The following is a 15,998-nucleotide window of genomic DNA, read 5'->3' on the forward strand; positions in this document are numbered from 1 at the left end:
GACACTGTGCAGTTGTGAGAGATATTTGTGTGTGTGTGCATGCGCGCGTGTGTGTTATTGTGTCCGGGGTCTCTGGTCAGCACTGGGAGAAGTGACCACCCTGCCCCAGTGTGGGCCACCCTTCCTGGCTGGCGTTCCCCCTGCCTTGCTGGACAGAGTCTGCTCCTGATTCGGGGATGCTTCGGCAGAGCTTGGGGGCGGGGAGCCGATGCCCTTTCTCCTCCATGCACAATGTCACAGCAGAGGCCTGTGTGAAGTAGCATGGGGGGACCAGGTGGGGCCCCCAAGCCCCCTTTTGGGTATGCTGCATTCATCTGTGCATCTCTTCACCTTTCTGGGGTTGGGGAGAGGGCTATGATGGGAGCCCCTCTCCCCCTTCCCTGGGTGACCGAGCTGGGGTTTCTTTAGCTAATCATTCTCCCATCCCCTGGCATGGCCAGACCTCTTCCCTGAGGACTGGGCACTACGTTCCTCCTTCCAGTCTTGGCTGGGACTGAGGACAGGGATCCCACAGGGATTAGAACTGGGATCTGTGTCTGACGAGACCTGGGCCAGGGGTGTCTGTGGGAAGGCAAGGGTTAAGGGGCTTCTGGCTTGCCCCCCTTTCCCCTGCTAGCAGCTGGTTGGAGGGGGAGTTGCTAAGGAGACTCCCATCACCATGGTGACGGGATTCTCCTAGTACCCCATTGGTTCCCTGTTAGGCAGGAGCCCCTCCCCTCCACAGGTGCCCCTCTGGCTCCTCTTTGGGAGGGGACTGGAAGGGGAGCCCCTCTTTCCTCAAGCAGAGAGGATTATGCTGATATCAGCACCACCCTCCTGGGCCTGGGTCCCCCATTCAGAGCTGGGAGGAGAGGAAGGGCTGACCCCCTCCCCTCTAGCAGCCTGGTAAAGGTCTGAGGCGTGAAATAGGAGGGGCTTATGGGGTCTTCAGGAATTTGTGGGAAGGGCTGGCACACACACAGCACCACAGCAATGACACCCTATCACCCCTTCCTTCTTGGCTCCTTCACCTTAGTTCAAGAGGATGCTGAACCGAGAACTCACACACCTGTCAGAAATGAGCAGGTCAGGAAACCAGGTCTCAGAGTACATTTCCACCACATTCCTGGGTGAGTGAAGGGCAGCATGTGGAACAGGGGGGACACCTGGGCTGGAGGGGTGGCCCAACCCTGTTGATGTTATCCCTGCCCCTTAACTCCTCAAAGGTCAAGTCACTAGGCTTAAGAGCTCCCACACTCATGAGGCCCCTAAATTATTGGGACCACAACTTCTGTGGAAACCACGAATGAGAATATCTTGGGGGGGGCTAGGAGAATAGCTCAGTGGTCAACATATGCAAAGCCCTAGGTCTCATCCTCAGCACCAAAAAATCTCTAAGCCCCTCCAAACTCAGTGGAACCCAATGGAATTCTCAAACTCTAAACCCCAAGAGAATATTCACGCCCCCCTGCTCAAATTCAAATAGAATTTCTAAACTTTAAAAGTCAATAGATCATATATAACAAATTGGAATAAAAAGTAATAAAAAAAGAGGGGAAATCAACAGAACCTACAAACTTGGATTAAACATCCCAAATTTAGAAGACCCCCCAAAATCAAGAGTTGCCCAAACTCAGTAAGTTCTCAAACTTAAGGAACCTCTGAGCTTCAGAACTCTGAAAGTACTCCCTCCCCCCGCCAAAAAAAAATCTTCAAGCTGAAAAACCTCTGAATTCAATAGATTCTTCCAATTTGATTTGGCCATCCTTCCAAATTCAGTAGATCCTCCCAAACCTTATATCCCCAAACTTCAGAAGATCTGTAAGGAGCTGGGTACGGTGGCACACACCTGTAACCCCAGTGACTTGGGAGGCTGAGGCCTGAATTCCAGGTTGAGGTTCATAAATTCAAGGCCAGCCTCAGCAATTTAGTGAGGCCCTGTCTCAAAATAAAAAATAAAAATAAGAAGGTCTGGGAATGTAGGTCAGAGGTAAAATAAACCTGCAAGGGATCCCCAAACATAAGGGTTTGGGGCTGGGGATATGGCTCAAGCGGTAACGCGCTCGCCTGGCATGTGCGGGGCACTGGGTTCGATCCTCAGCACCACATACAAATAAAATAAAGATATTGTGTGCACCGAAAACTGAAAAATAAATATTAAGAAGAAAAAAAAAACATAAGGGTTCATTGGAACCCTTAAGCTCATGGGGAGCTCAAACCCCTTCTGACTTCTGAACCCAAAGGCCCCCAAACTAAGGAGATTCCTGCACACTCAGGATAATTTCATTCTCACAGTGTTTCATCAACTCCAAATTCAGGAGATACCTCCAGCTCAAAAGAGAGGGTTCAGAATTGTGGAGTGTCTGCCAGTGAGCGTGTGGCAGGCCTCAGAGTTCCGAGGATCCTGCCAATGGGAGCTTGGCATGCAGATGACCCCGTCAGGTTCTATCATTGACTGGAGGTCTCAGGTCACAATAGGTGTCCATGGCCAGGCTCTGGAAGGCTTTGAAAGCTTAGGAGGTCTCCTGGGACTGGCCCCCAGGCAGGTGGTTGCCAAGGGAACCATGGAGCCAGAGATTCCCTTTCCCTCCTCCCTCCCAGTGATGCCCCCTCCCACCACTGCGCTCAGCCACATGGGGGTGTCTTCCCTGGCTGAGAAGCTTCCCTGAGTATCCAGAGCAGGCAGTGGCTCTCCCTTGGGAAGTCACCCCACTTCCTGACTTCTCACACTACCTGGAGACCAAACCTAGCAATTGAGCTGGGGACACCCCATAGCCCTGGGCCAGTGCCAGGGCTCCTGACCCAGCCCACCACTTCCCAAAAGGATTCTTATAGTCCCTTTGGTATTCAGCCCTCGAGTGCCCATCAGCCTGACACCCAGAAGGCTTTTACTCTTTTGGGTGAGGCTTCTGAGGACATGGGGTGGGGTGAGGTGCCTCCCCAGGAGGTCTGGTCATGCCTGTCCCCCATCTTCTGCAGACAAACAAAATGAAGTGGAGATTCCGTCACCCACAATGAAAGAGCGAGAACCCCAGGAAGCGCCGCGACAGAGACCCTCCCAGCAGCCCCTGCCCCTGGGACCACAGTTCCAGCCCATGTCACAGATCACGGGCGTGAAGAAGCTGATGCACAGCAGGAGTCCGAACACTAGCGTCCCACGCTTTGGGGTGAAGACTGACCAAGAGGACCTCCTGGCCCAAGTGGGTGGGGGCTCAGTGGGGACAGAGGCCTCTAGGTGCCCAAAGAAGGACTCCATGTGGGGTCATATCTTAAGCCAGGGTCCCTAGAAGCAGAGCCTGAGATGTTGAATGATCTCAAGAGAGGATGGAGAGGATAGAAAGGAGGAGCAGAGGTGGCCTCAACCTCCGTCCACAGGGCGATCTGAGGAGTTGAGCCCACCCTGACTCCGTGCCCTGGGCCTTCAGAGCCCTGAATCAGCTATTGGCTAAGGGCTGCCTCCAGGGATGGATGGCATCACCCCCTCCCTGGGGGCAAGAGCAGTTTTCTAGAGAAAGGGTCAACCATAAGCCACACAGCAAGCAACACTCCCCAGCAGCTGGGGAATAGTGGCGTGGATCTGGACAGGGCCCCAAGAGTGTCTACTACAGGCAAGAACTGGCTTTGGCTTCTGCCGCTTCCAGAACCCTTAGTGGCTCGCTCTGGTGGTGTTTATCATGACCCTCTTTGAGGCTGCCACTGGTGTGCTGTGTGCTCACCATTCAGTCACCTTGGGGTTCTTGAGCGCCTACTGTGCATCAGGATTGTTCTAGAGGCTGGGTAGTCAGAAAATGAGCCAGTGTCCCTTCCTCCTCCAACTCGAGGTGGGGGACTCCCGAGCAGTTTAGCTTAGAGACTGAGCTGGGTTCCCATCATCCTGGCCTTGCCCCTGTGAGCCACACGATCGTAGAGAAGTCACACCTCAGTTCCCTCAACTGCCGATAGTGTTTGGTGGATAATAAGCACTTCCGAAACAGTGGGTGGGTTAAACTCTGTGCTCCTGGCCACTCTGTGACAGGGACGGTGCTTCCTTTAGACCAGGGTTCGTTATTCCTAGGAAAGGGTCTCAGGGCCTTGGACCTGGCAGGCTCCTGACCGCCAACTTCCATCTCCACTAGGAACTTGAGAACTTGAGCAAGTGGGGCCTGAACATCTTTTGCGTGTCTGACTATGCTGGAGGCCGCTCGCTCAGCTGTATCATGTACACGATATTCCAGGTGATGGGGGCAGTGGGGAGTGGGCCGGGCTGTGAGGGGCACAAGACAAGGTGCTCCGGGCCGGCAGGGGTCATCGCCCTGCCCCTGCCCGCCCCCAGGAGCGGGACCTGCTGAAGAAATTCCACATCCCCGTGGACACAATGGTGACCTACATGCTGACTCTGGAGGACCACTACCACGCCGACGTGGCCTACCACAACAGCCTGCATGCAGCTGACGTGCTGCAGTCCACCCACGTGCTGCTGGCCACGCCTGCCCTGGATGTGAGAACCTGCCACCTCCCCCGTCTCCCAGGTCCCTGTTTCCCTCTGGTTTTCCATTTCTTTCTTAGTGGTGCCAGGGCCTTGCACACGCCAGGCAGGCACCCTATCACCTGAGCTCGAGCCCCAGCCCTGGTTACCGTTTCCACTCTGTCCCCTGACCTTCGTCTCTCTCTGACTCTGTTCCTCTCTAACCCTCATCCTTCTCTCTGACCCTCATCTTTCTTGACTCCCATCTCCCTCTGACCCCCTGTCCCTTTCTTGTCCTGTCGCTCATCCCCTTCATTCTAATCTCGGTCCTTCTGCCCCCATCTCCCTGCCCCCAGGCGGTGTTCACTGACCTAGAGATTCTCGCAGCCCTGTTTGCAGCTGCCATCCATGATGTCGACCACCCTGGGGTCTCCAACCAGTTCCTCATCAACACCAGTGAGTGGCCCTCCTGGGGCGGAGACAGCTGGGCTGGGAGCAGGACGGGACCAAATGGAAGTGGAACTGGCTAGACGGGGGCGCTGGGCTGGCACTCTGGAGGCAGTGCCCACTGGGCTGACCCAGGGCCATCTGGGCACAAGGCAGGGTGGCACCCATGGTTCCCTTCGCTGACCTCTCTGGCCTGGCTGCAGATTCGGAGCTGGCACTCATGTACAATGACGAGTCGGTGCTCGAGAACCACCACCTGGCCGTGGGCTTCAAGCTGCTACAGGAGGAGAACTGTGACATCTTCCAGAACCTCAGCAAGCGCCAGCGGCAGAGCCTGCGCAAGATGGTCATCGACATGGTGGGCGGGGCGGGGTGTGGGGACAGAGTGGGAAAGGAAGCCTTTGAGGTGTGGGCTCTGGTGAGGAGGGGGTCTGAGTCTCAGAGGAACCTCCTGAAACCTGGTCTGAGCCTTAGGGTTCTGCAGAGGGAAAACGGCCAAGGCCTGGGCGGGTCCAGTGGGCAGCTGGTGGGCGTTGGCGGCCCCTGTGACGCCCCGTTGCCCCACAGGTGCTGGCCACAGACATGTCCAAGCACATGACGCTCCTGGCTGATCTAAAAACCATGGTGGAAACTAAGAAAGTGACCAGCTCAGGGGTTCTCCTGCTGGACAACTATGCCGACCGCATCCAGGTGCCCCACAACCACCTTACAAGGAGACGGGACCCTTCTACTCCCCCAGCCCTTTAGGTCTGGGTAGCTGCCCCGGCCTTAGCCTCAGCCCCCTTCTCCTGTGCTACCCATCGTCTATTTCTTTTTCTCTCTGTCCATCTTTCTTTTCCAACCCCGCCTCTCCTTCCCAGGCCCCTTTCCTCCCCTCTCTCCTCATCACCTGCATCTCTCTCCTGCACCATCTCCTCCTCCCCTCTCCCCACTCCTTCCCCACCTCTCTCCATCCCTCCCACACCTTTCCCTCTACTTCCTCTCTTCCTCTTCTCCCCACCTTTTCTCCCTGTGCCTGCACCAGGGCCCCTCTCCAGACTGAGATGGGGAAGAGGCTCTAATGGGTCCCCCTCCCCTCCCCCATGCAGGTCCTTCGCAATATGGTGCACTGTGCAGACCTCAGCAACCCCACCAAGCCACTGGAGCTGTACCGCCAGTGGACGGACCGCATCATGGCCGAGTTCTTCCAACAGGGTGACCGCGAGCGCGAGCGGGGCATGGAGATCAGCCCCATGTGTGACAAGCACACAGCCTCCGTGGAGAAGTCTCAGGTGCGTGGTGAGGGCAGTGAGGACAGGGGCCAGGCCAGGCCTCCCCCTCCGCTCTTGACCTGAAGCTCTCACATCCGGGAGGGGAGGGAGGCGGTGATGTCAAGTATTTCTCCTTTTCCTTTTCTCTCTTGATGGGAAATGGGCCATGTCTGCCCCCCTGCAGGGCAACTTGAGCCCCTGCAGTCGCATGCCCTCAGGCATTGCCAGATGATTGACAGCATCCATCAGAACCTCAGTCCGCCTTCTTTTCTTGTTAATATTTTTTTAGTTGTTGAGGGAACTTTATTTATTTATATGTGGTGCTGAGAATCGACCCCAGTCCTCACACATGCCGGGCAAATGCTCTCCCGCTGAGCCCCAGCCCAGCCCCAGCCATGCTTCTTACCTGGCTCTTGCATACAGACCTGATGCCGGTTCTGCCTCAGTTTCCCTGGAACCCCACCAGTACCATCTCAGTGGGTTTAGAGGTGATTGGTGGTGTGTTGGTTTAGTTTAACATGGAGGGAGACAGAACACGGACTGGTGAAGGCTCGCGGCCAACATGTGACGGGAGTGTTTCTCACTTTGCTCTCTTTGGTGAAACCCCAGCTGGTGTCTCTGTCCTTTTCAACCTGGGCTTCTCAATCCTTGGTGGTGGAGGCTGCCCTGGGCATCATGGGATATTTAGTAGCATCCCTGGTTTCTACCAGAGAACATCGACCCCACCCTCCACATATAACAACTAAAAATGCCTCCAGGCCTCGCCCCATGGGCCTGGTGGTGTAAAATCAATCTGTTAATCTCTCTCTCAAAGACATACCAGCCAGGCAAGGTGGGTTAGGGTTAGGGTTAGGGTTAGGGTTAGGGTTAGGTGGAGGAGGAAGAGGAGGAGGAGGCATTGGAAACGCAGGGATTGTCTGTGGCCCAGGCTGTATCCCCAGCTGAGGGGTCATCCACGGCACAATCCCAATAGCTCAGGGCTGAGGCGGGGGATAGGGAGACCCTGTCTCTAAATAAAATACAAAAAAGGACTGGAGATGTGTCTCAGTGGGTAAGCGCCCCTGGGTTCAACCCCCAATTGATGTGTATATGGAAGTGTTTCATTTATATCCAGTTTCCGTTTATATCTCCTGTGGTTTTAATTTCTGGCCTGTGCAAGGGTTTGGGGAAGCAAAATTGCTAGGTCAAATGTTTTTGATTTTCTTAGCTCTCACCACACGATGGTGCCATCTGCCGCAAGGGCCACCTGTTTCTACCTCTTCCCTCCCCCAGGTGGGTTTCATTGACTACATTGTGCACCCATTATGGGAGACGTGGGCAGACCTCGTCCACCCAGATGCCCAGGAGATCCTGGACACATTGGAGGACAACCGGGACTGGTACTACAGTGCCATTCGACAGAGCCCGTCACCACCACCTGAGGAGGAGCCCCCAGGGCTGGGCCATCCAGCCCCACCAGATAAGTTCCAGTTTGAGCTGACGCTGGAGGAGGAAGAGGAGGAGGAGGCATTGGAAACGCAGGGATTGTCTGTGGCCCAGGCTGTATCCCCAGCTGAGGGGTCATCCACGGCCCAGGGACAGGAGGCGCGCTCAGAGGCAGTGGTAGAAGCATGTTTGACGCAGGGCGCAGACTCAGCGCAGGATGCACCTGTGACTCAGGATGGAGCTGGGTTCCAAGAGGAATCCGTGGATGCTGTAAGCTGCTGCAGCTCTTCTGCCCTGTCTCTTAAAAGCTCCCTTCTGCCTGCCTTGAGGACCCCAGAAGAGGCCCCGGGCCTCCCGGGCCTCCCCTCCCCGGCGGCCGAGGTGGGGGCCCAAAGAGACCATCAGGCTGCCAAGAGGCCCTGCTGTGCCTGCACCGGGACACCAGGGGAGGACCCCCCCATCCTCCCGGCTCTGGGTGGGTGGGGGTCAGGTGGAGACCGTACCTGAGCCCCAGCCCCCTGACCCTGTGGCCCTCCCTGTCCGCTCTCACCCCCATCTTCCTGCAACCACCTCCTCCGATGCCTCAAAGACTCTTGGCCCTCCTGAGAAAAAAGAAAACAGAAAAGTGGGGGGTTTTCTCTTTTCTTTTTTTCCCCTTTCCCCCTGCCCCCACCCATGGGGCCTTTTTTTGGACATGGGGGCTGGGGAACGAGGGGCTGAGGTCCCAGAAGGGATTTTATTTTTTGAATTTTAATGGTAACATTTTTAGAAAAAAGAACAAAAAAAAAAAGAAGAAAAAAAAAAGGATGAAACACAGCAACTGTAGACGCCCCCATTCCTGGTTTCTCCCTTCGCCTTCAAGCCCCTGCCCGCCTCCCGCCCCACCTCAGTCCCAGGCTCAGTCTTCCGGCCCCTTGGGCTTCTCCACTTAGACCCAAGCACAGGCACGGGGCCCCTCCTGGGCTTTTCTTTGGAGTTTTGGAGGGTCTCTAGAACCCAGCGGGGAATAGCCATTCTGGACAGGGCCAGGGGTGGGAGTGTCCCCGTGGGAGCCACTCACTGCCCCATCGCAAGTCTTCCACTCATTCTGCACAAGTCCAGCCACACACAGAGAGGTCAGCACAGCTGCTGACTGTAGGGTGGTGTTGCCACACCGCCAGCTCCGCTCGAGACTTGAAGACACACGCACACATACACGCATACACACACACACACGCACACACCCTCCTTCCAGCTGCTTCTCCTCTTGTTTCTGCCTTAATGATTCCTGTGGCCATAGCGGACAGGGTCACAGTGGCTCCCCGCCTACCTGCTCTGTGGGTGGGGTGGGGCCAGGCCCAGAGTCCCCATCCCAGGCCCACAGACACTCCACCCCCTCAGCGTCCTCCTGACCCCCTTCCACTTCCACACTCTGACTCGAGCCCCTCACCTTTTGCCCTAGGAGGAAGCAATAATGGTATATACCCACATCCCCCATCCTGGGCAATCCTTCCCACCTTGGCACCAAAGGATTTTCTCCTTTGTCCCCCTACCTTGCCAAGCCTCTTCCCCTATCTAATCCCTGAGCAATATGACAGACAGATGCAAGGCCATTTTTTTTCCCAAGCCATGGGGGACTGTTGGAAAGGAAGGACCCCACCCCTCCCCCTCTATGTTCTTCAATCTGGTTTTGCAGCCAGATGGGGCAGGGGCCTATCTCATTCGTTGCCTGTCCCCCCAATTCTGAGCACACGGTACTGTAGCCCCCACTTCTCCAGCCTTCCATCTGTCTGTCCACCCATTTCCCCCTGCTCCATAATGCTTAACAGGGTTCATTTTTGTAGTGAAAGTAGTTTGTCCCAGCCGGTGACCAGAATGGGCCTTCCCCTCCTGCCCCCCTTTTTTCTTTCTTTTCTTTTTTTTTTTTTTTTTGTATATACTGTAAGGTTGGTTTGTAAATTATTCTACAAAGGCAAAAAGGGAAAATAAACTTGCCCTTCCCTGGCTGACCCAGTCAGGAAGGTGGGGCAGGGGCTCCCGAGGGAGAAGTCCCCACCCTGCTGTATTATACATACTGTACCATAATCCCAGGCAAGGGTGCACTCTGCAATTTTATGGGAAGTTGTGTCATCATAGGGGCAAGGGCTGGGCAGAGCCTGCCCCCTGCCCCTTCCCCAGGAGCAGGGGTGACTGGTAGGAGACCCCCAACCCAGTCAGGGATCCTCTCCCCAGTGTGGTATAGGGCCCCTGTGAGCTGCTGGCGTGTTGTCCCCTTTGATGATCAGTCTGTCAGCCCATTGATGGATGATCGATCATTCGATCTTGTCGCCAATTAAACTGAGACTTTCATCAATGTTCCAGGCTGATGTGGCTTCATTCCCCATCTTTGTTGACATGCCTCCCTTGGTTTGCGGAGATGGTGGGTCCTCTTCCCACCCCTCCCTGAGCAGGTGGAACATTGTGAATGGATGGAACTGTGCATAGAACTCAGTCAGGTTGGCCCCAAACAACACAAGTTCAGACTAAGAAGTCTTCCTGGCCCTGGGTCTGGGATTCAACCCTGTCTTGGTGCATGCAAGGCAAGCACTTTACTGTGAGCCACACCCCAGCCACCACCAACCACGAAGTCATTAAAAGTCAACAGACCTGGGTAAGCCCCACTTTTCTCACTCAGAGTGAATAGGATACGGTGCTTGGGTTCTTCTGGTACTCAGCAGTCATCCCTAAAATTCCAAGGGGACCTTAAGGAAACAACTCCTCCACTGGCTACTAAGAAAAGATCTCAGGCCAGATTCTGCTGAGCTAATAAATTTGATGAACAAGTATGAAAGAATGTATACCTATGAAAGTCCCAGCATTCTGTCCATTTTAATGTTGGTTCCTTTCACAGTGAAGAAAAAAAAGTGGGGGACCTCAGTGGTAAAGCACTTGCTTAGCACGTGCAATGACTTGGGTTCCATCCCCAGCACCACAAAAATAAACATGGATGTAATCTCAGCTATGCAGGAGGCTGAGGCAGAAGGATCACAAGTTCGAGAACAGCCTGAGCAACTGAGTGAGATTCTGTCTCAAAAATGACTGGGTAGCTCCTGTTAGAGCACCACTGGGGTCCTTCCGGTACTGGGAAACAAAAATCTGTACTGAATATGCATAGACTGTTTTTATGGCACTGTTCTCCAAACAATGTAGAATAGCAACTATGTACACAGCCTTTGCTGTGCAGGTGATGATATGGACAGATGACAAAGTCTATGGAGGACGTGTGCAGATTGTGTGCAAATACTGTGTGTGTGATTTTACATAAGGGTCTTGAGTTGAGTATCTGCAGATTTTGGTGTCCATCAGGGTCCTGGAAACAATTGCCTAACGTTACCAGGGGGCAACTGTACCATTAATTCCACCCATCAAAGCTCATTTTGGGGCGGGGGAGGTACTGGGGACCGAACTCAGGGGCACTCAACCAATGAGCCACATTCCCAGCCCTATTTTGTATTTTATTTAGAGACAGGGTCTCACTGAGTTGCTTAGCACCTCACCATTGCTGAGACTGGCTTTTGAACTCATGATCCTCCTGTCTCTGCCTCCTAGCCACTGGGATTACAAGTATGTGCCACCACACCTGGCTTCAGATCTCATTTTTCCAACTTTTTTTTTCTTTAATTTTTATTGTCATTTTTCCAACTTTTATTAGGCTAACAAACCCCTGGTATCAATAAAAGGGTCCTGGTGTTGGTTACATACTAATGAACAACATTTGCAGGTATAGATAAAGATATGGAGGGTAGAATGTTTGTGATGTGGTTTTGTGGTCAGTATTATACTGATTTGTCTCTGGATTTTTTCTTTTTTTTTTTGTCTTTCAGTTCTATATCTGAGTGATCCACCCCAGCCCTGCTTCTGGGCTTTAATAAACCAAGATACTCATGCGGCATTAGATACAATCAATCACTAGATATGTATAATGTGAATGTTCTGAGAATGAGGGCATCATGCCTGGGTCTAAGGAAAGGTAGATAGAAAGATTGACCTGCTTGACCTGCCTAAATTGTCACTAGCCACCAAGACTCAGGTTTTTGTCCCAGCGATGGGGGTGATCTTTCCAACCTTCAGCGGTCTACTGTAAAATAGAGGGGCTAGGGATGAAGCTCAGTGACAGAGCATGTGCTTAGCATTCTCAAGCCCTGGGTTAAATCTCTAACACACACACAAACACACAAATGCAGACCACACTCCCAGACTTGTGGGGAGGGATTCCCTGGAATGAGACTGTCCAATCAAACTTTTCTCAGATGATAATGTTCTATATCTGAGTTATCCAACTCAGCCACTAGTCACATGTGACTGTTGGGCACTAGAAGGAATTTTATGTTTCCTTTATATGAAGTAGTCACACTTGGCCAGTGGCTACTGGCTAGACGTGCAGTTCTTGAACTAAGCCAGGGAGTTCACGTAAAGGACAAAGAGTTCGCCTGCAGGATTGTGGCAGCAGAATCCCGGAGGAGGGGGGACCATCCTGGATCCAGGGGAGAGAAGCAAAACTGGAAAACTAGGTAGAAGTTTCCAGGGAATCTGAACTTATGCAAGAAGCAAAGAGGAGGCACAGACATTGTCCCTAGAGAGTTTCAAAAGGAGGCAGATATGGGGAAAGGGCATTGGGTTGGGGGTCAGGAGTGACACCACCAATTCCAGCCTTCAGAGAATGGTTGAGTGGACTTGGGTGAACTTTTTTGCTCTCGGCCTCAGTTTACCCAGGTGTAAAAAGGGCAGTTGTGATGTTCCAAACACTTCTTGTGTCCAGACATGGTGACAGGTTGAGAAAGTGGGTCAAAGGGTGAGAATGGTGCTAATCATCTGCTGGCTTCTTAAAATTGCCCCTGGGAAGGGGGTTACCGTCCCTCAGGCAAAGGTGACCCAGGTCAGTAGAAAGTAGCAAGGAGACCTTGAAATCTAAATAGGACCCACGGACCTGGGGAAGGAGTGGAGATGGTTCATTCTCTGAAATTGACTTGAGTCTTGGGTAAGTGGTACCCCCTCTCCCAGGGGGCTCAGGCTTGTGATAAACTCTCCCCACCCAACCCAGGACTGAGGCTGAAGCCCAGGGCTTCAGGCATGCTAGGTAAGTGCTCTACCCCAAAGTTCTACCCCCAGTGCTTCCTTAAATTATATTTTGAGACACAGTCTCATTAAACTGCCCAGCCTGGGTGCTGGGCTTGGTGCTGCACACCTGTAATCCCAGCAGCCCTGGAGGCTGAAGTAGGAGGATCATGAGTCAAAGCCAGCCTCAGCAACTTAGTGAGGCCCTAAGCAACTCAGCAAGACCTTGTCTCTAAATAAAATAAATATTTAAAAAGGTTGGGAATGTGACTCAGTGGTTACGCACCACTGGATTCAACACCTGTTATCAAAAAAAAAAAAAAAAAAGTTGCCCAGGCTCACTTCAAACTTGAGATCCTTCTGCTTCAGCCTCCCAAGTAGATGGGGTATGGGTGTGCAGCAGGCTGTGGTAAACTCTTTAAGGAGATTATCTCATGGACACTCCATCTGCCTTTGAGATGTGTACTATCACTGGCCTCATTGTAAATGAGGAGATTGAGGCCTGGGTCATGATCCTAATAGCAGGGGAGGGAAATAATTGCAAATCACTAAGAATGGAGTGACAATCAAATATTTAACAGATGGATTTTATTGGGGAGAGTGAGGAGAATGGGGTGAAATTCTTGTTTTTATTCTCAAATGCTTTATGGGTTTTTTGTTGTTGTTGTTAGTGTTGATATTTTGTTTCATTGAGACAGGATCTCACTCTGTTGCCCAGGCTCAAGGTGTACTCTTGTCTCAGCCTCCCAAGTAGCTGGTATGTGTCTGGGATCCCTGCTCAACTCGGATACTTATGTTATTATTTTATGTACATAAAACCTTGAGGTATGGGTACAATTTCACCCTCTTTAATAGCATAAAAACAGCTGAGTTCTGGGGTGCACAACTATAGTCCTAGCATCTGGGAAGCTGAGGCAGGAGGATGAGACCACCCTGGAAAACATAGGGAGATTGTTACTCAGAAAACAAAAATATATTTTTTTAAAAAAAGAAAGAAAAAGCATAATGAAGTACAAATTAAAGTAAAACACTATTTTTCTCAGGTGTCCTCATCTATTAGCAAATAATACAAATATGGACCATTTGTGGTGCAGGCACTTGTTAGTGTTGGTAAGAGCTGACACACAGGGCCTGGGGCTGGGGCTCAGTGCTAGAGTGCTCGCCTAGCATGCATGAGACACTGGGTTTGATTCCCAGCACCAGGTAAATGTAAAATAAAGATATTGTGGGGGGCTGGGGATGTGGCTCAAGTGGTAGCGCGCTCACCTGGCATGCGTGCGGCCCGGGTTCGATCCTCAGCACCACATACAAACAAAGATGTTGTGCCCGCCGAAAACTAAAATAAATAAATAAATAAATAAAGATTTAAAAATTTAAAAAAAAAATAAATAAAAAAAATAAAGATATTGTGTCCACCTAAAATTTTAAGAATAAATATTTTTTTTAAAAAAAAAGAGCTGACACACACAACTTTCTAGGGGTATCTGACAACATTTTTTAAACTTTTTTTTTTTAGTTGTAGTTGGACATAATACCTTTATGTTATTTATTTATTTTTATGTGGTGCTGAGGATCAAACCCAGTGGCTTGCACATGCTAAGCCAGCACTCTACCACTGAGCCACAGCCACAGCCCACTATCTGACAATATTTATCAAAAACATGGCAACAATGCATGCATTTTGACTCAAGCTTTGAGGTTTATTAAATATCCTTAATGAAACAATTGGATGAATATTTAAAAGGGAAAATGCCCAATGCCCAAAATAAAAGGCATTGCTTTGTAGTATTGGTCAGAATAATAATTAATAAGAACCCAGATATCCAGCATTAGGGAGTCATTAAATTATTCTTCACCTGTATGTTGGCTCAATATGCAGTCATTAAGAAAGATGAGCTGGGCTGGGGATGTAGCTCAAGCGGTATAGCGAGCTTGCCTGGCATGCATGCGGCCCAGGTTCGATCCTCAGCACCACATACAAAAACAAAAGATGTTGTGCCCGCCGATAACTAAAAAATAAATATTAAAATTCTCCCCCTCTCTCTCTCTCTGTCTCTCTCTCTCTCTCTCTCCCTCTCCCTCTCCCTCTCCCTTTCTTTAAAAAAAAAAAAAAAGAAAGAAAGATGAGCTGAGCTGGGGCTGGGGCTATAACTCAGTGGCAAAGCACTTGCCTAGCATGTATGAGGCACAGGAGTTCGATCCTTAGCACCACATAAAATTGAAACAAAATAAAATCATATGTAACTACAGAAACAAATTTAAAAAGATGAGCTGGAGGGCTGAGGTTGTGGCTCAGCGGTAGAGCACTCGCCTAGCACGTGTGAGGCGTTGGTTCCATCCTCAGCACCACATAATAATAAAATAAAGGCATTGTGCCCAATTACAACTAAAAATATATTTAAAAAGAGATGATTTATATATGGTGTAGTACCAGGGATTGAATTCAGGGACACTCTACCACTGAGCCACTTCCCCAGCCCTATTTTGTATTTTATTTAGAGACAGGGTCTCACTGAGTTGCTTAGGTCTTCACTGTTGCTTCAGCTGGCTTTGAACTTGCAATCCTCCTGTCTCAGTCTCTGGAGCCACTGGGATTACAGGCTTGCACCACTGTGATGGCTATATTTATTTAAATGCAAGATGTTGCCAGAACAGGTTTCAAAACATTCTTTACTATATGACCATACTTTAAAATATGTGCATGCATAGGAACTGCAAAATAATAATAATAATAAAAAGAAGAAGAAGAAAAAGAAAAGAAGAAATAAAAATAAGAATATATGCATAGAGGAGGCTGAGGAAGGAGGATCTCAAGTTCAAAGCCAGTCTCAGCAACTTACCAAGACCCTAAGCAATTTAATAAGATCCTCTCATAAAATAAAAATCAAGAGAGCTGGGGATGTGGCTCAGTGGTTAAGCGCCCCTGATTCAATCCCCAGTACCAAATCAAACAAAACTCACACAAACAAAACAGTCTGTGCACAGAAAAAGAACTTGCCCATCAAAATAGTATCAGTGTCACCAGATGCCATGGCAGATACCTACACAAGCTACACAAGCAGAAGAATCTAGTTGCTCAGGACCTTGGTAAATTGCTGAGGCAGGCTTTTTTTTTTTTTTTTTTTTTTGGTTGTTGTTGTTGTTATTGGGGATTGAACTCAGGGGCACTCGACCTGTGCCACATTCCCAGCCCTATTTTGTATTTAGAGACAGGGTCTCACTGAGTTGCTTAGCGCCTTGCTATTGCTGAGGCTGGCTTTGAACTCACGAGCCGCTGGGATTACAGACGTGCTCCACCCAGCCCGACTCTTTTTGTTTTTAGTGTAAATTATCACTCCGCTTTTAAAACAGCCCTATCAAGTAGTAACTATTATAATAAA

General features: G+C 50.8%; 1 protein-coding gene across 5 annotated transcripts in view; it reads left to right on the forward strand.

Annotated features, from left to right (window-relative positions):
• Positions 1 to 9,879, forward strand: part of PDE4A (phosphodiesterase 4A) — a 38,610-nt gene extending 28,731 nt beyond the window's left edge. For all 5 annotated transcript variants that reach the window (XM_081284089.1, XM_081284093.1, XM_081284091.1 and 2 more), the window contains 9 exons: positions 1,016 to 1,109; positions 2,959 to 3,179; positions 4,095 to 4,193; positions 4,292 to 4,456; positions 4,780 to 4,879; positions 5,074 to 5,228; positions 5,438 to 5,560; positions 5,959 to 6,141; positions 7,393 to 9,879. In XM_081284089.1, the coding sequence (XP_081140215.1) occupies positions 1,016 to 1,109; positions 2,959 to 3,179; positions 4,095 to 4,193; positions 4,292 to 4,456; positions 4,780 to 4,879; positions 5,074 to 5,228; positions 5,438 to 5,560; positions 5,959 to 6,141; positions 7,393 to 8,052 (1,800 nt within the window). In that variant the 3' untranslated portion in view covers positions 8,053 to 9,879. The remainder of the gene's footprint in view (positions 1 to 1,015; positions 1,110 to 2,958; positions 3,180 to 4,094; positions 4,194 to 4,291; positions 4,457 to 4,779; positions 4,880 to 5,073; positions 5,229 to 5,437; positions 5,561 to 5,958; positions 6,142 to 7,392) is intronic.
• Positions 9,880 to 15,998: the final 6,119 nt, after the last annotated feature.

This window comes from Spermophilus citellus (genome assembly GCF_964194105.1).
Source record: "Spermophilus citellus genome assembly, chromosome: 3".
Lineage (NCBI taxonomy): Eukaryota > Metazoa > Chordata > Mammalia > Rodentia > Sciuridae > Spermophilus > Spermophilus citellus.